We start from the raw sequence: 23728 nt of genomic DNA on the forward strand, positions 1-23728 counted from the left end.
CGTAGACGTCCTCGTCGCTCCTATGAGGTTCGAGAGGTCATCGTCGCCGTCACCTGGTGACTCCCATCCAAGCTTGGAGCTCGGCGCCTCCCTCGATTCGGAGCCTGCACATACGACACGTAGGGCATTCCGCATCACGTAGTTACATACCCATTAGGGTAATCGTTGGACGATGATACCGCCATAATCCGATACTTTATCCCTTATCGGCACCAAACAATCATATTCGGTGTCGACCACACGACGTCCTAGACAATGTCCGACATCAAATACCCTCGATATGAAAGACCAAAAGTCCATTGAACCTGGGTTTGTGTCTCCAATTCCATTAGGTTTTTCCCCCATATCCCATGTCATATTGGAATCTACCTTGAACATAAATGAGAGGCTTTGAAAGGCTGAGACTATTCCAATGATATCCCCCCATAGAGTGTCCCTTAGAGAGACATTTTCTAGATCATCAATGAGATAACAACCCATTCAAACCCATTGCGTAGACTAGGGAACGACAAACGTCATCTGTCACGTCATTCGTCACGATGACAGATGACATGACAGTGACGGATGATGTTTTTTAGCCCTGTGATGGTGACGGTGATGGTAACGGAATACCTGTGATGGGTGATGTGATGGTGATGGAGGGTCTTGGGTGTGTGACATGACGGGACGGACGTCACGGATGAGGTTTGTGATGAAAATTTAAAACATGAAGAAAGTGGAAAAAGGGAATAATAATTCTTTTCTGGTTAGAATGAAAGGATAAATAGTCTGGAAAATTTTAAAATTATTAAAATAGTTATAAATATATTATATTGTATTCTTTTTATTCCATAAATCAAACGAAATTCTATTGGTCATATTAAGTATAATATGATGCCAAAATATATAGAAAGTATTTATTTATAAGAGCCTATGAGATATTAAAATTTTAAATTATGGAAAAAGTAAATTAAAGGGAAATTAAAATTGATTTACACACACTAAAAGGAGAGATGTGATGGTCAAAGTTAATATTTGAAAATTTATTAAAATATTTATGAATACATCATTATAGTATTTATGCATGTGTGTCAATATAACTCTATCATACTTCTTATTATTTTGATGTGAATATTCATGTATATAATAGTATGTATATAAATATCCATTTAAACTTTCATAATTGGATGTAAAAGGACTTTAACAGCTTCTTTACACTTTCTCTCTCTACACTTGTTTTCTTAACCATTTCCCCTTCTTCAACCATAAAAGTATCCAAAATTAACTTTGTTTAGCTAATTATAAACATTCTGATATACTGGCTTCCTCAGTTTTAATGGAGATTTCATCTATTTTAATGGAGGTTATGACAGATTAAAATTTTAAATTAGAAAAGAGGTAAAAGTATAGGGAAAATAGCTTTCTTTATTAATGGAGCTTCATATATTTAATGGAGCTTCATCTATTTAATGGAACATTCTGTGTAGTTTCAGTAAGTTCTGTCATGGTCTTATCCCCAAGTTCATTGTATTTTAGACAATGAAAATGATGTGAGTTATTATTGACATATACACTATTCCAAAATATTTGACCGTTGGTATTCCAATATGTACTTGAGTCTCATCATTTGGACTACTAGTAACATATGCAAAATTATTTTGACTATCTTGATAATCAATATACCTTTGGAACATATTTATGCCAATATTTCCAAAAGACAAATACTTTGGTACATATTGGCGCATCCATGCATTAATTTTCCTATGCTTAACTATGGAATTTACAGCTAAAGGAATGGGATATTAAAATTTTCAAATCAATATATCGTTATTTGGAAAAAAATAATTATGATGAATCACAGATCTTGCTTCACCGTTTACCTACAAAAATTTCCAAAAATAATGTAGTATTATGAATGATATAATCCAATATATGATATGAATGATGATATTTATAATCAGATTTTATATAAATATAAGTTACACAGCAGCTACACAAATGTTGAACGATCCAATGTGGTTCATTGTCCAATATGCTAAGGTTATGAATCATGTATAGAACTGGAATTTTGTCGCCATTGAAAGGGCTCTGGAAGCTCCTGTATCCGATCAACAATCCATATTATTTATGACTGTAGATTCTGCGATAAATCATAATTCTTGGTTTATTCAAAAACAGCCTATACAATTAGAAAAATATTCTTAGTTTTATCACCAAATCATAATGTCACGAAGATAAATTCCACATCATTCCTTGATACAACATATTAAATATTTCAACAACTACATAATTCCAACTTTCCACAAAGTCCAATAACCTCCCCATTTTCAAATGATTAGAACTACCAAACGAATGCAGCTCGATTCTTACCAATTACGAGGAACATCGGCCTCCAGTCCAGTCAACAGAGTCAGTATCTTAAACAGAAGTCGAAATTTCATCTTAAATATTCCCAGAAATACATAACTCCAACTTGCCGAAAGGTCAAATTATCTCCCCATTGATGAGTGATAAAGCATTAAAAAATCGACATGCTCCCACAACGCTCTTTCACCTATCAATTATGTGAAAAGTAAAAAAGGCAATTAGCTAAAGCTTTTAAGTCATCAAAAGTTTATTGTACGCATTGTATTCATTCAAAGGTCATTTAAATGAGAACAATCTCGAGAAAGAATTTCAAAAGAAACAGTAAATAAAAATGATATCTAAAAATGCAGGAAGGAGAAAGCTTTGAAAGTATTTCCCCAAATTTGCATTGCAGAAAACAAGAACCATTACCATTCTCATCCAACATGATTTCAGGAAGCTCAAACCAAGATGGAGAATGTCAGAAAGTCAGAACCAGAGTCAAAGAAGCCCAAATACTGAGACAAATAGTAGCAGTGAGCTAGATTATTTAAAGAATGACAGAGAGAGCTTGATTGTTGAGAAAAAATGCCAAAGGCAGAGAGAGCCTAAGGGCAGATTGTGAGATAGAGTGACAAATTGTGAGACAGAGAAATATCAATTATGAGAAAGTGATAGACAAATCAGAGAAGAACCTAAAAAATGAAGAAGAGATGGATCAAAATAGTGGTGAACCAGAATATAATGAAATGCATGATTTAGCTGCTCTCTTCAGTGATCTTTCATCATGTAGCCACTATTACATGAGAGACTCAGTGCATGAAAAACCATTCTCCATACAAAACTTGAGCTAAACATAACTTAAAAATCTTGAGAACAACTTACGTTGTTTTTTCGAAGTTCATGCAATCGTCACAACTTACGTGCCGTGATAGCTTTTTATTCCAAGTTCACGCTGATCACTTGCATAATTGAGGCAAAAAAGGATAAGAAATAGAAAAACTCATTCAATATATGATGAATGGGTTTGTTGATTATACTGAGATATTATATTATAACAATGGAAAAAATTAACTACTCACCCCCACCTTGGTACACTCCCTCCACCGTGTGACGTGAGGTACATGTTCTCTGAAAAAATGGTTGATTGGATGAGATTGTAGAGAGAAAATACATTAAAGAAGAGAATACAGAGTGAGAGATCACATATATGGAGAAAGAGAGATTGCAGAGAGCAAAAACATTGGAGAAAGAGAGTGCAAAGTGAAGGAGCACGTGGGAGGAAAAGAGAGTGTAGAGAGAAGATAGAAAACACAGTGGAGAAAGAGAGAGTGCAGAGAGATAGATAGAGAGAGTAGAGAAGTAGAGAGAGTACACAAGGGTAGAAAGATACCGCAGATATATATGTACATATATAAATACATAGAGAGAGATAGAGGGGGACAAAGAGAATGCAGAGCGAGAGAGATCACATAAGGAGAAACAGAGAGTGCAGAGAGAAAATATTTAAGGAAATGAGACAAAGAACATTGAATTTGCTACTGGCATCAGAGAACCTGGATTTGAGGAAATGAGCAATCTTTATGGCTTATATTGATTGCTAAACAGCTCGATTGACTCTGAGATTGATGGATAACTTGTGATTCTAAATTCTAAAATAAGATGAATGCGTCAAGAGAGGAGTGAAATCATCTTCATGCATGAGATTGATGAAATCTAAATGCAAAAGCATCAAGAACTTACCGGTTATCCCACAGCAGAGTCTAGCCTTGCTAAAGAGACCAAGTTGAGAAGCCAAGTGTTGCTGGACCAACACATTATTGGACGGCCTGGACCTTCATTCGACAACTAACAAGTGATGACTCTTCTTTGTTATTGTTGAGGTTTTTGTGTTTTAATGTACATTATTACATTAATATCATGAATTTATAATTAAGAAACTAATTTATAATTAGAGATTAAAAATATTTTAAGATTATGTTTTTAAACTGTTTTAAAACTATAAAATAAACTAAAATAATCTTAAAGTACTTGGGAGAATGAAAAATGTTTTTTAAACTTTCTGAAAATACCTATTTTAACAGGTCATTTTATATTTAAGGTATGTTGAAATTATCTTCAGAAGCCTTAGAAATATTGTTAACTACTTTAGAAAATATTACAAATATTTTTCTGAATTTTTTAAACAATTAAAAGCCTTTTAAATGGTGCAAAATTGACTTTTAAATAAATTTTTGGTATTTTAGTTCATTTAAAAAGGGCCCAATAAGGCCTAAATGGGCGGAGCCCATTAGCCTTAGTGGCGGACCCGACGAGCGGATTTAACCAGTTAAATCCGCGGTCGGGTCCGCTACTAAAGTTTGAATAATAAAATATATATACATACATATATATGGGGAGGGCGGGAGTTGAACAAACAACCTCTGCCCCAGCAATGGAGCGCCTAACCAGTGCGCCATGAAGGTTTTATTTATACAAAGATTTTTTTTATGAAATTATTAATTAAATTAAACTAAATTAAAGAAGGAATTTAAAGGGTCAAAGGGCGGGTCCGACGGTTGACCTTCCGAAAAGGTCTTTATTAAATGCCAAAATACGAATTTGTTCCGACTTTTGACATTCCATTATTAATTTCGTTAATGGGTAATTAATGTCATTAATTACGTCATTAATGAAACCTTCCAAAAATCTTTGAAAATTCATAAAAAATTAAATACAGCTCCTTTTGAAGTCAATTTTTTTTTGAAATTCTCATAAAATTACAACCTACTCCTCTGATCCTATAAATACCCCTTCAGAGCAAGGGTTGAGGCATCCCTTTTGAAAACCATCTCTCTTGTACTACTCTTGAAGAAGAAAGTGTTCCTTCTTGTGAAGTTTCTCCCCTACAATCAGCGTGGTTGTGCTTCTCCATTGATAAGGGAAGTTTTTCATTTTCATCATTCATCCATTTAGTGAATAGAGTGATAGTTTCCTTCACATTCTTGTTATAAGTGGTGAATTTGTGTGATTTCTTGAAAGAGTGTGAAGGATTGATCTTGAATCCTTGAAAGAAGTTTTTAGTGGGATTGAATTTGTGATCTGAGTAGACATTTTGGAAAGAAAAAGGCTGACATATTGATCTTGATATTATATCTTGAATTTTAGTGTTGATTATCCGTCATACATCATTGAGAGCGGTGATTGACCTTTGATCAATCACGGGGAGCGGCATAGCTTCTGTTTCACTAATCTGAGCAGGTGACGAAGATCGAGAAGGCAGGGAGGTGACGTTGGTGGCACCAAGGACGTAACGGTGACGAGGGAAGTGGACGTACGAGGAAGAGTTCGTGACGGTCTACCCGAAGGCGGTTCATGGTTGAAGCTCGTGCACCAAATAATGTGACGTGCCATCGGAAGACTCCTCTGCAGAAGCAACTCTGTAAGTTGGGTTAGGGTACCTTACAAGGGAGGATCCTTAGTAAGGTTATCTTGAGTCCTAATTTGGACTCGAAGGGGGGCCTTGGATTGACTCGATCACTAAGCGGATCGAGGAACCAAGTAAATCTAAGTGTTTGAGAGAAAGAAGGTGAGAGTCAAATCAAGGAATCTTAAAAGCTAATTAGGCAAACAAAAAGTAGATAAGCTAATTCACCCCCCCTCTTAGCTTCCAACAGTTATGTTAGTAAATATGCCAACGATAAGTCTTTATGAAATATAAATATTCATATATTCTTGTTACTTATGACGGTGACGCTGTCTGGTGAGGAGATGAAGATGGGACGATGGAGTCGGTGACATGTGACGCAAATGTGACAGATTTTTCCAAAATTATGGGACATGTAATGAGACTGGAGACGTGACAAAATTATCATTATGTCCTCATCCATCACCACACGTTATCCATCCCGTCACGTCCCGGACGTGCCATTCCCTAGCTTAGACATTTTAGTTTTACTGCTACAACAAATTGGCCCATCCATAATATCTCTATAGAAAACATTGTCTCATTCTAGGAAGTTAGCAAATCCCCAAATCAACCAATTGCAATTCACTGCAATGAAATCATCCAGAAAACCTCAACACACCTAATTACAATCCCTTATCTCACATATTTCTATTACTGTCTCTTATGGGCAGGCCCCCATGGCGCCCTGCTTGAGCAAGTATCTTAACACCACTCCTCATCACCACTTGTCGTGGAGTCAGTGCACATGCCATGAAACACATTCATATCTGAACTGATATCCCCCTTCTTGTATATGTACCCTCTACGTACCCATGACATCAGATGTTAGTCCTGAATGCCAGTTTATTAGTGGATCCTTCAACAATTCTTCTTCCTCCCTTTGGCTAACACACCCCTTCCCCTTCTCCTTCTCCATGCCTTTTACAGAATTCCAGCTTTCCCATTTGGATCATGTCACTATGCCACAACCTTATTGACCTTCCCCTCGTCCAATATCCTTAATCTTCAGCCCTTTCCCTACCAACACTCATACATTCCCCCTCCCCCCTTATCTCTCAATATCAATTTTTCATTGCTATATACCATTCCTTTCCATCACAAGATATCCCCTTCTATGATCTGCCTAAAACTTTGAGACACTTGTGCTCTGCCATGTTTGTTTTCTCCAATGCTTCTCATAGATGTTGTGGTCATTGACTCAACCTAGAGCTTCATCAATGAGCTTTGGCGATTCCCCTCTACTATCACCCATGAAAATTAATGTTGTTTGTGTAACTCCTCTTATGGCTGGTTAACTACTTTGATATGTTCAACAACATTGATGAATTGTTGGTATTGACTGTATGGTATTCTACCAATAGTCATGGAATGCGATACCACCCTCTCCCGTTGACCCTGAATCTGTCTGAAAAGTAGTCTAGATCTGGCATCGCTCTTCGGACGGGTATTCAAAACAAAAAAAATAGGATCAGTTTGATTACCGAAATGCCCATTATGATCTTCTTTAGTGTCCCCACTGTTCATAAAATGTGAGAAGCTGATAAATACCACATGTTCTTAAAAAAATTGAATTTTCAGGAATACTATAAATAACGATGAGAGTGGTGATGTCAAGTTAGTCCCCCTCGATTCCTGACATGACAAGGTGCCCATCCAAACCCCTTGGCTCCTCTCAATGTAAATGCCACTCTCTCTAGTTGTTAGGCCCCTAACTAGGTGACTTCCCTGCCCATAGGCCTACGTGCTTATTGGGAGGGCATTTTCGCGTATAGACTCACGATCTGTAATGACTAAGTCCTATTTAGTGTGATGTTGCAGCGCACTTAGGGTGGTGACGCCCAACCCTGATCTTTTAGGCCATTGCCCCTGTAGTGGTAACACACTATGCATGGTGTGCGTGCCCGCCGGTGCTCTGCGCAATGGATCAGGGTGACCCACGCGTGCGCTGGAGCGCGCGGGTGTGGGCACCAAACATCGCACGCATGTGCAGGACATGCAGGATGGGCGGTAGTGTCGCGGTGTTACGCACGGGGAGTTGTGCGGGAAGCCGCGCAGCTGCGCGCGGGCATCGTGCACATCATGTTGCGGGGCATGGGGTGGGAGACATCCGCCAGGAGACTAAGGCATTGGCACACAAGGAGCGCCGAGACGACTCGAGGTGCGTGGCACCCCTGGGGTAGCGCTAGGCACACAACGCCTAGCTTGAGGCGCCGAGCACGGCGACATCCGAGCAGACCGCACGATGGGTGTCAGCATGTGTGATCGCCCAAGGCTGGGGTGGCATGTGTGATCGCCACGCCCACGGGCGCGCGGCGCCTGGCCTGGGGGCAGGCATGTAACAGCGAGGTTGGGAGGCGCACGCGCGGGGCTGCGGGCCTCAAGGCACAGGGGCGCGCCTATCAAGGTGCATGGTGCCTCGTCTCGTTACTTCGGTATCAACTCTCGTCTTTCCCCTTGTAATGCCTATGACGTCAATCTAACCCTTTTGATGATATTAATGCAATGACCCTATTCCTCGACAATGATGCGTCCGCACCCTCTCCTTCTAACCCCTTCTAAGTGATCTTAAGCTTTTGCAAAAGACTTCCACAGCAAGAGATCAAGGTTTCTCAGTGTTCTGCTCCAAGCACTGCAACCAGCATGCACCAGATTCGAGCAATTGTCCAAGGTCGGAATTTGACCGCGTGACACTAGTAGACAACTTCCTATTAGACCCCTTGGTTGATGTCACCTCGTAATTTAGATAAATCTAGTATGCTAATTTTGGAAGGATCTCCGAAAGTTCCCTATAATTTGAGGTCCTTATATCCCCCTAATTTGAGGTCATTCTCAATATCACTTTTCTGTACACCCATCTTCGTAAGGGTTTGTAGTGGTGGCAAAGGGGGCACACATGTCAATCCAACCCCAAATGTATTGCCTAGTAGTGGCTTATGGATTCTCTCTCCACCTTTGCCTCTAATGCTCCCATGTGGGGTCCCCAAATGCTAGTCTCGTCAAGATAAGGCAGTTGAGTATTAATAAACTGAAAATTTTGGATAAAATTACATTATTGTAAAATCGAGTTTAATCAATAATAGTTATAAAACTATACACATAAAATAGTTTAGTTAGCTAGTGATGAGTACGCGTCATCTCCATAGGGAACTAACATTAGGGAAGGAACTCTCTCGATCGGGTGAAGTCAAGAAGATGAGAAGAGTAACGTATATTGTACAAGCTAGTGAATGGGTAAAGATAGTGATTACGATAAAGGCAGGAGGAATTTAAGAAGATGAACGAGTGATAGTACTAGTAGTGGATAGCTGAGTAGGATGAAAGGATTAAGGGAGACATGAAGACGATTACATGAGACAAGATGGGAGTGCATGATAAGTGGTATCAACTTAGGGTTTATGACTTAGATTTTATAATTTAGGAGTATGGGAAGACGAGATGGGATTATGACGGTTGTGGTTGTGACATAGACGGGAGTGGGGGCAGTGATGGAGGTAGTGAAAATAAGGTAGAATGGTTATTAAAAGGGGAGAAGTAGTGATATGCGTTTGCTTAAACGGAAGGGAGAGGTAGGTGATGAGATTGTAATGGTGTAGGGGACACATGTAATGGATGATATATGATGCTAGCTAGGGATGATAATGGATGATGATGGAGGTGGATGAGTTATGATGATAGATAGAAGTGATGGATGATGATGATAAATGAACTACATAAGTGTGTTGTAGAAGACTCAATGTAAGGCAAGAGGCTAACCTTAAATCCTTCTACTCCGCCGAGATCATGGCATCTTCCTAAAGAAGATCAACCTCCGCACTTCTTTGTTGAACCTTTCCAAACACTAGAGACACCAAGACACCTCTGATGGACCTTTAAACCTTCACTTTCTTTCAATCTGCCTCTCTAGGAAGTGAATTGAAATTTGTTTTTTGGAAAGATTGCGGGCACCATTTATATATCCAGCCATATAGATAGATAGAGGACATAAAGACAAAGCTACACTTAAGATTTCAGCTCAATTCAAGTTCTGAATCGTCGGACATCAAGCCTGAAATTTGGATGATTCCTAGCCGTATGTTTAATCCAAAGATTTCTCTCTCCTCATCCTCAATAGTGTTGTCATGTCGTTCAGTTAGGGTTTTATCTTGTCCTAGTATTTAGTGGGATGATTAGTTGAGATTCTTCCTTGTCATCAGCAATTGACTGCTCTTGCCGCACCGCGTCTCAGCATGAAAAAAATACAAAATAGAGATAAAAGTAATAAAAGAATTAAAAAATTAAAAACATGTGATGTGGCCTCGCGTCAGCGCGTACCATGTCAACACATTTCCTTTAGCATCCTCTTAGAGAATGACATATGTGCGCAATTTGTACATGTTGGCACCACGTGTATACGTCACGCCATGTGTCTTATGACACGTCAGTGGGGCCATCATTTTGATAGATCAAAAAGAAAATAAAAACCATTTTTTAATCCTCACTCCTCGGTCTCCGTGCAGCATTTATTACAAAAAGAGTCCCTTTTTTAGAAGGGTCCACCTCACCTGGCGGCAGAAAAAGGTAAAAAGTAAATTCGTTATCATTAAATTCCATGATGGCATTGCTAATCGCGATACCATAATGGTCTAGGTGCATGATTGACTGACGCCAATCATTAAGAAGGTTAATGATTGGCTATCACCAATCATTATCCTAAATCGTTGTTGGTGGCCATTCGATGAATTGAATTATGACATGTGGCATCGCTAAAATAAAGGTGTTAAAATATGTTCTAAAATTCATATTTAATTAAATAAAGGCCCAAAAATATTAACAAATATGTATTTTGACTTAGTAATATCATATCTTTGCGAATTTGGTGTCACAAAATTCCAGAAAAATTATAGTGTGACTTAGAAAATTATATTCTTTAAGAATTTGATGCCAGAGAAATCCCCAACGATATGTGAAGAGTCAGAAAATTCATAATATCATTCGAAAAATAAATTTAATAATTTTTAGCTTGATAACATGCATATATTATTATTTAATACACATAATAATGTGAATATGGTCAAATTAAGCTTCTAAAACTGCATGTTATTAAGTGTCCCAAAAGTCCTTACCATAGCCTCCATCACCTACCTTGCTCAATATCCTAGTGGAACCCCTATGGATTCCATAACGATTATCATTAAATCTTTCCGCAAGGCCCCATATTTAGGGAGAACTGAATACCATCATGGCATCATGCTCCCATTAACTTTATGTCCATCTACAAATTGTGATGTGTGCTACCATGAAGGATCCTGGTATCAATAAGGCATATGTATCTGACAGTCACAATGTTTATCGACCCTGTGCCAAAAATTTGTTCAGTAAGGTGTGATGAACCACCTCTAATATAAGAAAGCCCCTAACAACTCCCCTCACAAGGCAGCCTAGATAAGGCTACTGCACATGGCTGACACTTCTACATATCTGATGAAATTTGGGAGTCCCTGCATTCCTGTGTGTAATTCCTTCACAATATACGTTGAAAATGTATCTTCACAATATCTTTGTCTCATTCCCTTGGTTGGTTCATTATGCTGTTAATTGATGTCATCCCACCTTCACCCAACCTCCTCATCATCTTTATCCATGTTCCTATGTGCTTCAACTTGTAAGAGCTTTGTATGGTTAGATAATTTAGTGTTCCATAGAGACCCTCCTAGGAAACTCATAACACTGAACTCTCCATTGTCAACTGTCTACCATCAATCCTTCTACACTGTCAAACCACCTCATCACACCCTTTGCCTCTGTCAAGCCTTGATGTCAACCCTCTGTCTTCAAACATTGAACCTCTATCACCATGAGTTGATGTCTATTTAGTTCATTATTGTCAAACCATCTCCATTACCAACCCCTTGAACACTTCAGGGTCAAACATTGTAGCCGTCAACCCTCCTATCTTGCCCATTGTGAACTATCTACCAACTAGGTCACTTGACTCACAGACCTGCCATCAAACCCACGACCACTATCAAGGTCACTCGACCCGTGGCCGTCAACTGCCTAACATTATAGTCAGTCCTTCACTGTATCAAGAAGAGAGTGTCCTTAACCCTCTGCAACCATCAACCCTCCATCACGAGAGTCATTCGCTCCGCTTGATTGATTGGTCATGATTGACAAATGGAAATCAGGGTCTTAATTTTGCTGTCATTGCAAATTTAGTTTGCCCAATTACAGAAACTCACTCAAATATGTATAATGGGATTGACGTTGTCTTTTTGAGGACTGGCCTTTAAAGATAAATCTAATGTTTAAGTTAGCTTTAAATGAAGTAAGATGAGAAGGTGCATAATAAGAGAAATTAAGTATAGAGTACAATCATATAAATGATAAAGTGATAATATGAAGATAGTAAAAAGGGGGAAGATAAGTATAAAATTGAAAGAATTCACAAGAGTTTAGGGAGAAGTAGGGAAAGGTAGATGTCAGTATTTATAAAATAGGATATTGAATATATTATTTATTAGAATAAATCATTTTATAGATATTAGAGGTAGTGAGTAAGTGGGAGAATGAAATATATTTGTAGTATTATATTGGAGGAAGAGAATAATATAGATAGTGGAAGATTTATTTAGAAGGTAGGAGTAATAAGCTAGATATATTAGTAAGATATTATTCTTAGTAGAAGATATTTTTGGTATTATTATTTATTTTTAATGATATTTAAATTATATGAAAGATCGTATAGGTAGATCTTAGCAAGTTAAGAGATTTAAGATTTAGGGAGTCAGTGAATAAAGGTATTTTATTTAAGTAGAAGATAAGTGGAAGGTTGGAGAATAAAAGCGAGATAACAATACTAATGATAGTAAAAATATATATTTAACTATGTGTAGATCAATAAAGTAGCGAAAGATTCATACATGATAAGTATTTAAGATTAAGAGACATGAGAGAACTTATTTTTTATCGTTAAGGGAATATAAGAACTTAGGTAGAGAGGGTGAGAATAATAGAATATAATTGGACCTAATAGGAGTACTTAAGGGATACATATTTATATTATACTATGGTTAGGGGGTAGATTATCGCAATAGGATGCAGTTTATCTGTATTTAATAAATATTTTAGATTTGTTTCTAGAATATAAAATCGAGAACAAATAGGACAATACCGTGAAAAATAGTCAGTGTATTTTAGGTGTTTGTCAAAATGCCTAAAAAATGTACAGATATACCAGAATGAGTGCAAACTCTCACCTCAATCACCATGATTCAGGTTGTCAATCTCCGTCCCCTAGCCTTTTTTTTGTCTTTGCCTGCCTTCCTCTGTGCTGGCATGAATCTGGGGTGATGATGAACTCTTTTAGAGCCCATCCTGAGCTCCCTAGGCCTCAACGGAGCTTTCACCACCCCTTGATGGCCAGGAAACCCAAGAACAAATCTCCCACCACCGCAATGAGACTTCATCGAGAGATGACAAGATTCAGGAGGGCCTTCCTCCACTGTTGATAGTGTGAACGGGCCTTGGGGGTCCTCCCAGTGCTGTTAGATTGCCTGTGGGTTTATTCTTGGCCGAACACTATCATTCAGGCAGAGGAGGATAATAGTTAGGGTTGGAGTTTGATGGCTGTACCCTTGTCTATTGGACTTCCCTTTAAGAGGTTCAATGGTTGCCCTTTTCACAGTTCAGTGCTCTCCTGACATGTTAGCAGCCCCATTAGCCAGCCCATCAGCATTTTGTGCTATGATTTGCCATTTGTGTGTCCTTGCCGAAGTCTCTACCAAAAAAACAGAGGCATATAAAAGAAAGGTAAAAAAGAAAAAAAAATCAGACATAAGTCATTTGTCCAATCTTCCCTTACAAAGGCAGATTGATATAAGGTTCTCACTTATAATTCGGCCTGTTATGATGCAAGCTTCGGGCTGGGTCCTCTCAAGACCTAGTTGTCTTTTCTTCTTATTTTCTTAAGATCGCAGCCCAATCATTATATTATCTTCATTGGCTCAACCTGCCTACTATTTGGAACATATGGAAAAGTTCATTCCATACTAAAGAATTACAAAATAATTGTAGGTATATAAATTTTATTCATTCCTTTCTGATTAAATAAAGACTTCCCGCGCACAGAAGTGGGCTATGCTGTTTCTGTATTGGGCCTCTGCTGTTGTGGGCCTCCTATGTGGTCCTCTATGGGGTTCGATAGATGCTCCAAAGTATTTCATGCATTTCTGCTGCTCACTAGCCATGGGCGGGCTTCAGCGCCGTTGTCTCTTGAGTGGCCTAGCTGGTAGCACTTCAACAAAAAACATTTTTTGGTTTCTTCTTCTCCTTTTTATTTATTTATTTATTTAAATTAAAAACATCCCTGAACAAATATTAAATAACATATTTTTGAGTTTGTCTAAATTAAGCTGAAAATATGTTCCACCCTATTAAAACTCATAATGTTAAAACACATTTTTCATGAAAAACAATTGGGCCTGTAAATTATGTAAAGTCATAATAAATTGTCTAGTTTGGACAAAATGGTCCAATCAATGCATGAATTGTAAATTCACCTTAAAAGGAGGATAATCAGTAAAACTGATATCAAAATAGACTTAAAATATATAGTATTTCATACATGAATTCGGATTCATCAATGGTTTTCTCTCAATTCTCTGTCTCCAAACTGTGATTCATCAATTGTCCTATCGACTTGCAATCAAACTGACCTTCCCTGAAACTGAGCTGACATCAAAGTGACTCGCCATCACACCAACCAACACCGCTGACAACGTCATCTGAGTCATAGATATAAACCCTCCGCCGTCCAGAGAGGAGAAACTTCATCAACTAGTGTTCTCCTGTCCAGATTCAGATATCATTATGGATGCTGTATCATCTATCAGAAGGGTGAAATCTGATTTCCTCCTTGACTGGTATCCTAGATTGATATTCGTCTCAATATCTGCATCTGCCTTGATTTAGGGGTTTGGATGCCTATGTCAGTCACAGATATTGATTTTTACGACAATCGGCTTAATATTTTTAACATATTTTAAATAGTTGTCCTATTAGTTGGATAAATAAAAATACATGACATAAGTTCCAACTATATCATGTGATGTAACATGAATTGATATGTTTATTATAATGGGAATAAAGTTGAGTTAATTAACTAGCCTACAAGTCTGTGGATATATAAAGTAATAATTGTTAAGCCAGTTATTTTATACAGAACAAGATTAGTTAGGTATGTGCCACAGGGAGAGTCATCATGCGAGAGATGATTCTAGTTCAAATTGCATTCACATTGAACAATATATACAAGGTTTTAACTTTCTCAATATAGGACAGTGTCTACAAAAAACCGGTCATTCAGATATCAGAATCCAACATCTGGGCATCTGGGATCCAAAAATTGGATGAGATATTCAATATCAACCATATATCCAAATCTATCTAATATCTAAAATATGGTCATCTCATAGAATCTTCATTTTCCTGGATATCACATATCAGATTGTCCAATGTCAGATATCAGAACAGATATCTGAAGAACAATATTGTCAATAATAACAGGCAAGGTTTTGAGGAAAAGACTTAATGTTGAAGTATCTACAGACTGTAGATAGACAATTTGCCAGATAACAACTGACACAAGAAGTCCTATTGGATGGATGTATTCATGAACGGATTGATGAATAGATATATGGAGGCAAACAACTAGAATGGCTGTTTGAGATAGAGAGAGAGAGATAGAAAACGAGAGAACGAGATGGCAAGAAAATTAAAAACAAGAAACCCTCTCCTTTAAATTCATTATCTCCAATGTGTGCCAAAACAATCAACAAAAACAGGGGATTTTCTAAATCGTCTCCATTCAAATAATCAATCGATCCATCTCTCTCTCTCTCTCTCCACTAGCTCTAATCAATTGATACATGCCCGTCAAGCAGCAGCATTACCCTGACATACAGAACAGAGATCCAAAATCATTTAACAGTATTCAATCAAAGAAAATGAGACTAAGTCAGATGAAAAACCCACCTTAGGTTTTGCCTTCTTTGCCTTGCTGGGTTCGGCGGCGGGCTTGGCCTTGAAGGGAAGAAAGGAGATGCCGCCCATGAAAGGCTGCAGCACTTCAGGTATCTCCACGCCGTCTGCTCGTTGGTTGTTCTCCAAGATGCAGCAAATTGTCCTCTCCGTTGCAGTCAAAGTAGAGTTCAGCATGTGAACATACTGCTTAGCTTGCTCGTCATTCTACAAGAGAAATTGTATATTTGAAGAGAAGGTTCATACATGAAAAACTAAAGCCTAGAAATGAAATAATAACAGATGAATTTTTTCAATAAACTAGGTCTAGACTTTTGGGATGACTGGAGTAGGTAGGTAGGTAGGTAGATTGATAGATAGATAGATAGATAGAGAGAGAGAGAGAGAATAGCTAATTTATTTCACTCTAACAAAAAGCCTCCCCTAATAAAGGGCGTGACATTATAACCCTCTGGTCTATTACTAGGTGTTCACAAGTAAACTGCAGAATCCTTCTAGATATGGGATAGATGAGGGATTCGCTGAGGGAGAGATGATCACAGTGTAAGGGAATCAGTGAGGATTGAGGAAGAGATTGATCAGAGTAGAGGAGCTGAATGAAGATCCGGTGAGATGATTGTGAGGAGGCAAGGGATCTCTGAACAGTCAAGGATTAGACTCGGAGGAGACGAGGGTGGAGAGGGGTTGTGCCAAGCTGCAACTTCAGTTCTTCATTCTTGGCCGTCTCCTAAATGGAGCGCTTCTACTATTAAAGAGAAACATGCATGAAGGGAAAAGCCCAAAATAGGCCCATAATTGATAAAACGATGGGAATACCCTTAGGGTTTTGAAAATGTGTAGTGGGCCTGATTATTAGTGCTTCCGGGGGGAACAAACAGAACTCCCATGGCTGGAGCTTTCCATCCTGAATTATGAAATATGATTGCTGCGGAATCTAAGGGGTTTGAGGAACAAAAAGATTGAACAGTCAACTGATCCCAAGTAGATCTCCCAGAAATGAGTTTATATCATGAACAAGCTTTCATATAAGAAAGATATTTTTTGGTTTATTGGAAATAAAGCGCTTTTTATCCACGAGTCAGATCCCCATAGCTCTCTATTTTGATCCCAGGTTTCTGAACAGGTTTAAGAGAGAAGGGGACCGTACCTTCTTCTGACCAAAGCGGATTTCCAGCCTTCTAGCTTGATAGTCGGTGCAATTCGAGCAGGAGACGAGCTCTCTGAATGCCTTAGATGCAGGGAACCACCCTTCAAGATCGTACTTCTTTGCAGCAGCATCATTCAATGCTCCGGATACAATGGCAACAACTTGATAGGGGATCCTCAGCTGCAGGAGAGAGAGACCAGGCATGGATAAAGATATATAATAAGACATAAAAATATGAATACATATTTATAGACATAGACTGGGGGAGAAAGGGAGACCGATAGAAGAGTAAAGAGGAAGTAGAGAGCAACACAGAGAGAGAAATAGAGAGAGAAGTGGAGAGAGGTGGAGAGAAAGAAATTGAGTAGGGAAGGTGGTAAGAGGGGAAAGAAAGAGAGAGAGTGAGCGAAAAGAGCAGCGAGAGAGGAGAGTAAGAGCAAGTAAAGAGAGGTACGGAGAGAGTGAAAGAGAGAGAGAAAATGAGAGTGCGTGTAAAGAGAAAAGAGAGCAAGTAGAGAGAGAGTACAGAGAGAAGAAAGACAGATAGATAGATAGACTGTAGAGAAAGGGAGTAAAGGCTCTGCAGGGTTCTACCTCCTTGTAGAAATCCTCTGAGTTCTTGATCATCTCTTCGTGCATCTCCCAGGAATCATTTCCAGTGGGGGTAGTGATGCAGAACTGCTCCACCTTCTCAAATTGGTGGATTCTAAAGATGCCTAGAGTGTCTCTCCCATGAGAGCCCGCTTCTTTTCGGAAGCAAGTTGAATATCCAGCATATCTGCACCAAACAAACAGACGTCGAGTCACTCTTTAGGTGAAACACTCAATATTCATACGATTTTCTATCATTTACGGAAAAGCCAAACAGCATTGATTTCGATAATACTTCAGAAAGGCCCACAAATTATCTCAGATAAGCTGAAATTCTCAAAAAGCATCAGTCAGTTCTACGTTATCTCCTGAGTTTAGACAAACAAGTTGAGTCGACATAGGTACATGACACCCGGGTCATGCCTTGAGACGGGTGATTTTTTATTACATTCCAGAAGCAAACGACTCTGCATTATTTAAATTAATGCCGATTCAGACTTCCCATCGGCCGAGAAAATTAGACTGTGACCATTTTCCAACTTCTTTAAGATAATGCCATCCACTTGTCTACTAAGCTTTCATTTTGTGCCACCAAAAAAGTAGAAAAAGACTTAGATTGCAAGAATCTTGTACCACCAGGGAAAAATCATCAACCAGTAGGAATTCAGAAGTTGATAACATTGATTTAGATGTTTGACTACATTACACCATTTCAAGTAAAATCTAGGGATGGAGGATGATGGCTAATTTGTCATCATCGTCATCCTCACAGGTTGTTGCCAAGTCATAGCAGAATGACCTCCTATCGTCAACCTCTTGTCCTCTGCGTGAGTTGAGACAGAGAGTCGGGTTTAGAGGAAAAGATACTTAAAATAAACTATATCCACCTTCTGTCGTCGTCCATCATCAGCAACTGGGTTGATGATGGCGATTACCACTCATCATCATCCTACTTTTCAAAAAACAAAACCACTCATCATCATCCTAGTTGCCGATGAATGATGAGGACAATGATAATTTATCATTCTCATTTGATCATCATCCTCATTGATGCTGAGCCTAACTTTTGCCGCTTCTCTTACAAGCTAACTAGATTTTTTTTAAACAAGCAAACTAGAATGTTGTAAAAACATCCTCATCGACTTTTCAAAGTTTCCTACCCAGGTGCAGATACGATAATGTCGCGTGAAACAAGTGATTAGCAGATTGGAAAATCAGACCTGATTGGAACATCCGCAGGGTAAACCCGATCACCCAAATGATATGCACACAACGGCTGTTCAGCAGTTGCAATAAGATACTTGTCCTCACCCTCACCTGTCACCTGTAGGGCATTTCAAAACAAGCACCTCAACTGCCAGATCAATAAAAAAGGAAAAGACAAATGAATGGAAAAGACCAGAAGATTATGCCAGAAGAGGTTGTGTATAGACTGTAACATCCTTGAACATAATTGTAACAGCATTGTCGCAGCATGTTTTCCTAGATCATGTATAAACAATGGGATGTTCTACTAAAGAAGGATTGCTACAATATATGGTTGAGAAAGAAAAGTGTTTAAGATATAGATTTAAATAGTGCTTCTGCACTTCCATAAGTTGCATTATTAAGTTCAAGGGACTTTTGAGACTGGGTATAGAACAAATAAGGTCCAAAAATCAATCGAACAGAAGATTAGTTAGAACTAAATATCATATTGACTTATTGAATGGTGAAAAAAAAACATAACATGGATAAATTATTTTGATTATAAATTATCGATTTCTCGTAGCTACAGATCAAAGACACTGAAACTGTTGTACTGCAGACAAATCGCACACAAAATCTCAAAGAAGAACACTAGAAAGGGCAAGAGAGGTACCTTGTACAGCTCTTCATCAAATTGAGATAGCTGAGCACATTTTCCCATTATATCTTTCCGCATAAAGAATGGAGTCTGCATTGGCTCATAATTTCTTTTCACCAGAAACTGAAGGCCGAAGTTTATCAGGGCCTGATTGAGGAGAAGGCCGGCACCCTTCAGATAGAAACCCCTCCCTCCCGCCACAGAGGCACCTATCCGATAGTACAGAGAGAGAATTAGTGGTCAGAGAGTCAGTGAAGGGGGCACACAGATGCACATTCAGAAAACTATAAGAACTGTGAATAAAGAATGTATGTATATCAAGCCATAAAACCAATCATGGCGAGGGAGGAGAAGAACCGAACTCCACTATTGTCATCATCCTCATCATCACCATCATCATCACAAGCACATGTGACTAGGGTTCGCCCGTCCCGATATCCGTCCGATATCCGGTATCGGACAACTGATATCCGGTATCGGACAACTGATATCCGGTATCGGACAACCGATATCCGATATCCGGAAAAAAATGGGACGGTTCCGGATATTGGATATCGGATATCGGGCGATATCTGTCTATCAGGGGTTAGACGGATATCGGTACCGGATATGGGGGGGTGAGGACGAATACGATATCGGATACTGGATATCGGTTTTCCGATATCCGGATTTCGGAGACGGATACCGGATGCCGGATACCGGTTTTCGATATCCGGATATCGGAAAACCGATATCCGATATCGACCGATAAAATAATCAACCTTCAGACATTATGCTTGTTACTTTATATCGCATTATTCGATTTCGATATACATTCAATGCTTGTTATTATATAGTGTGCAATTTTTTTTTTCCTTCCATATGGGATAAAGGGATTCCGAATTTAACACAAAACCAGAATCCCTCTATCCCATATGGAACAAATCAAAAATAGTCGCTTATATATAATAAGTAAGTTGTATGACAAAGTAATCATATCCTGTGGTACCCCCTTGCCCACGTTATTTCTGCGATGTGTGACATCCCAGCCGATCAAAATTTTAGGAGAGAGAAACCTGGTTCAAATGTGCTTCTCAAATTTTAAGAGAGAGAGACATGAAAAGTTAGAGCGAGAGGGAGGGAGGGGGAGAGGGAGAGAAGAGAGAGAGAGATAGAGAGAGAATGAGAGCGAGTGAAAGAGAGAGAGAGATAAATAATTCAATGCGGATATCGAAAAGCGATATCCGCATCCGATATCCGGTATCGTCATCTGTCCCCCTGAGACGGAGACGGATGCCGGTATCGGACGGATACCGGTATCGGATATCGGCACTGTAGCAACCGATATCCGATACCGATATCCGATATCGAAAAAAACGGATACCGGAAAATTCATTTCCGGTATCCGGTTCAGCATCCGATACCGGCATCGGGACGGGCGAACCCTACATGTGACAATGACAATGATAAGGACAATTCCATCATCATCATCCTGTTCTTGGATGAGAGACAATGATGATGATAACTTTGTCATGATCATCACCACTCAGTAATGGACGAATGTCAAGGACGATGGTGACTCATCATCATCCTTTTGTTGTCTTCATTATGAAAAAAAGGCTAACAGTGACATCCGTATGTGTTATTGAGTATCTTCAACATAGGCAATGCGAGGCCAAAACTGACAGAGAACCAGCAAGGTTGGAAATGGCAGCTGGCAGAGGAGTGGATTCATCCTCCCATCTTCATCATCATCATCATCATCATCATCATTGTCCTAGACGTAGTCTTAGACAATTGACAATACCGATAATGAGTTTATCACCGTCATTGTCATCCTGACGCGGAAAAATCATAAGGACAAAAACAAATTGTCTTTGTCATCAGGGACGGTTTACTCCAAGTAAGGAGAGATAGAACTCCAAGGTGAGAAGCAAATAACGACTCTTCTATAAAAATAATGGTCTCTTAAAAACATCTAAGAGCATTCAAATTTCCCATGTCGAAAAAAAATACTACTTGGATGACCGAGGCCAGTATCAATGGATTCAAGAAATGGAGGGTTATGAACGAGTGAATCAACAAGAAAGATACATAAGACAAACAGTTAGATATGCTGGAAATAAAAATCAGATACTCTTGTAGACCAATTAAGAATGAATATATAAAAAAAGGTTATGGAATCTGCCAGCAGGTCTTACCCTTCACCAAGTCTGCAATACCAAGGAGCTCAACAAGCTCTACATGATTCTTGAGATTGTCTTCCAGCCTCCTTTCTCCCCAACTACGAACTACAGCATTGTTTGCCTAAAAATGCAACCCATACAAAAGGATTGTCCAATACCACAAGAAATCTAGCATTAATACATTCATCAGGCAATTATGTAGGAAAATTATGCCAAATTTTTACCCCACCTCATCATCACTGACAGGTACAGAATCATGAACAAGGTTTCCAATGGTCTCCAGACGCTTGTCCATAGCAGACTTTGCCTCCTGTACTTCGGCCTCCTTCAGAGCTGCCAGTCGCTTATTCTCATCAGTGCTCTTAATCATTTCTGTGGCGTCATTCCCCGACTTTACGCAAAACCAAAGAAAATTTATGAGAGGAGAAATTTTCAAAAGAGATTGTAGGAGAGAGACCAAGCCAAAAAGTAGGAAGAGTATATAAGAACCCACAATTTTCAGACGCGCAACTTCCTTGTTAATCCTGTTGAAATCTTTTCTAAGTGCGTCCAACTCAAATTGACCTGAAAAAGGAAAGGGAGGAAAAGCCTGCATGACTTTTTTACGAAGATTATCTTCTCATAGAAATGAAGATTTTTTTTCCAAAAGAACACATCTATTGTTTAACCCGGAATTACTGGCATCACTTGGATGCAATATCAAACCTTAGAGCCATTACACCATTTGGATTTAATTTTTGTGTATCATTCTTTGTTGCTCAATGTTTGGATACTGTCTTACTTTATTGTAAAACAAGAAACAAATCAGACAACTCCATCTATTCTCAGACGGCATGTTTCTTTTTATATATGTCAGGTCACTTGGTGTGACAAACACAGAGACAAGGAAACTAAGGACAAGTAGAAACATCTTTCAGAAACCAAACAAAAATGAGATCAGAAATCAAAAGTCCCATTCATTTTCATTAAAGACAAAAAAATATGGTTTCCTTCATGTATCTTAGCAAACATCCAGAAGTTAAACTAAAACCGAAAAAATTTGAAGAAATAAACTTAAACAAATACGCAATAATGGAAACAAATTACCTAAAACAACCAGCATACGTATCAGTCAAGATGCCCTTGAAACTATGAATGAGAACAAAATATCGTTCTCAGAATACAAAAAGAACATAGAATTTTCGATCTCTTTGGACACAAAAAAGTAAACTGAGAAGAAGGAGACCATATTACTGTTAAGTTCAGAATGAACTTCAAAAGAGAATCATACACTAGTTCGACAGAGAAACAAATCGGCTGCTACTCTAACTCTGATACTCTAAAAACGCATAATTCGAAAGATTCAAAAAACCCGAAAACCAGGGGGAAGGAAAAGTGCCCAAAACAAACCAATCCACGAGGGAAACGAAATGGGTAGAACGGAAAATCACGCAGAATGAGACTTACGCTGGCGCCACTCCTTGTCGAGGCGTATGACCTCGTCTACAATCTCGACGCTTTTGTATCGGCGGCGCTGGGATTCCCGGATGAGCTCCGGATTTCCCCCTTTCTCCTCCCTGAAGAGATTAATGTCCAGCATCTTCCTCCACGACCCAACTCCGATCTTGGTCCGCCGCCAAGGGATTGCTGCTGGAGAAATACAACCTGCTTCACCTTTGTCAAGAGCTTGAAGGTCAAAGATTGGCTAAACCACCATTTATAGCTCCCCCCAAAAAAATATAAAAAAAAACAATTATTTCATAATAGATGACTTTAACTTGCTAACATCCTAAATTATATATTGTTAACACCATAAGTAGGGCTCTTAGCCCTTGATGGCTGTGACTTATCATCCATCCACACCGGGATGACAATCGATGATGATATAAGAATTAAAATTAGTCTACATGGTCATACACAATTTAGTGTTTGTCATATCAATGCTGTGATTTATCATAGAGTTAAATTTGTCGCCGTCATCACCCGAAAAAATAATTAAAATTAATGACTCGGTATATACTTATCATTTTAAATTCAGATATTACAAATTATTCATGACATAAGTGGCACCTGTTTGTACCAAAAAAATAGTCTACTTGGCATCAACCCTAAAATAACTCATCTATATTAAATTATAAATGTTCACCAGGTAATTCATCTGTTTTTAAATCATTGGATTGGATTGTGCCATCCAAAATAATATGTTG

At 38.7% G+C, this 23728-nt stretch overlaps 1 protein-coding gene and 1 long non-coding RNA gene across 2 annotated transcripts; both read right to left on the reverse strand.

Annotated features, from left to right (window-relative positions):
* Positions 1–2430: 2430 nt before the first annotated feature.
* Positions 2431–4160, reverse strand: LOC144702678 (uncharacterized). The gene is made up of 4 exons (XR_013581331.1): positions 4069–4160; positions 3408–3456; positions 3211–3287; positions 2431–2533 (listed from the first exon to the last, which is right to left on the reverse strand). It is a non-coding gene; the product is annotated as an uncharacterized LOC144702678 (long non-coding RNA).
* An 11367-nt stretch (positions 4161–15527) lies between these two features.
* LOC144702702 (seryl-tRNA synthetase / serine-tRNA ligase) lies at positions 15528–23218 on the reverse strand. Its single transcript, XM_078574711.1, has 10 exons — positions 22989–23218; positions 22036–22106; positions 21772–21933; positions 21558–21663; positions 19393–19586; positions 18752–18855; positions 17535–17718; positions 16941–17120; positions 15788–16000; positions 15528–15706 (listed from the first exon to the last, which is right to left on the reverse strand). Exons 1-10 carry the CDS (start codon positions 23119–23121, stop codon positions 15689–15691), a joined length of 1365 nt encoding a protein of 454 aa, XP_078430837.1. The 5' UTR covers positions 23122–23218; the 3' UTR covers positions 15528–15688.
* Positions 23219–23728: the final 510 nt, after the last annotated feature.

This window comes from Wolffia australiana, chromosome 4, assembly GCF_029677425.1.
Source record: "Wolffia australiana isolate 7733 chromosome 4, ASM2967742v1".
Classification (NCBI taxonomy): Eukaryota; Viridiplantae; Streptophyta; class Magnoliopsida; order Alismatales; family Araceae; genus Wolffia; species Wolffia australiana.

What these genes read in the sequence shown, in the direction of transcription:
- LOC144702702 (XM_078574711.1), bottom strand. Translation starts at nt 23,121, where the DNA reads ATGCTGGACATTAATCTCTTCAGGGAGGAGAAAGGGGGAAATCCGGAG. An exon ending in CAGAGGATTTCTACAAGGAG is followed by an intron (nt 17,121 to 17,534) that starts GTAGAACCCTGC and finishes TCTCTCCTGCAG; the next exon opens with CTGAGGATCCCCTATCAAGT. An exon ending in TCCGCTTTGGTCAGAAGAAG is followed by an intron (nt 16,001 to 16,940) that starts GTACGGTCCCCT and finishes TTTCTCTTGTAG; the next exon opens with AATGACGAGCAAGCTAAGCA.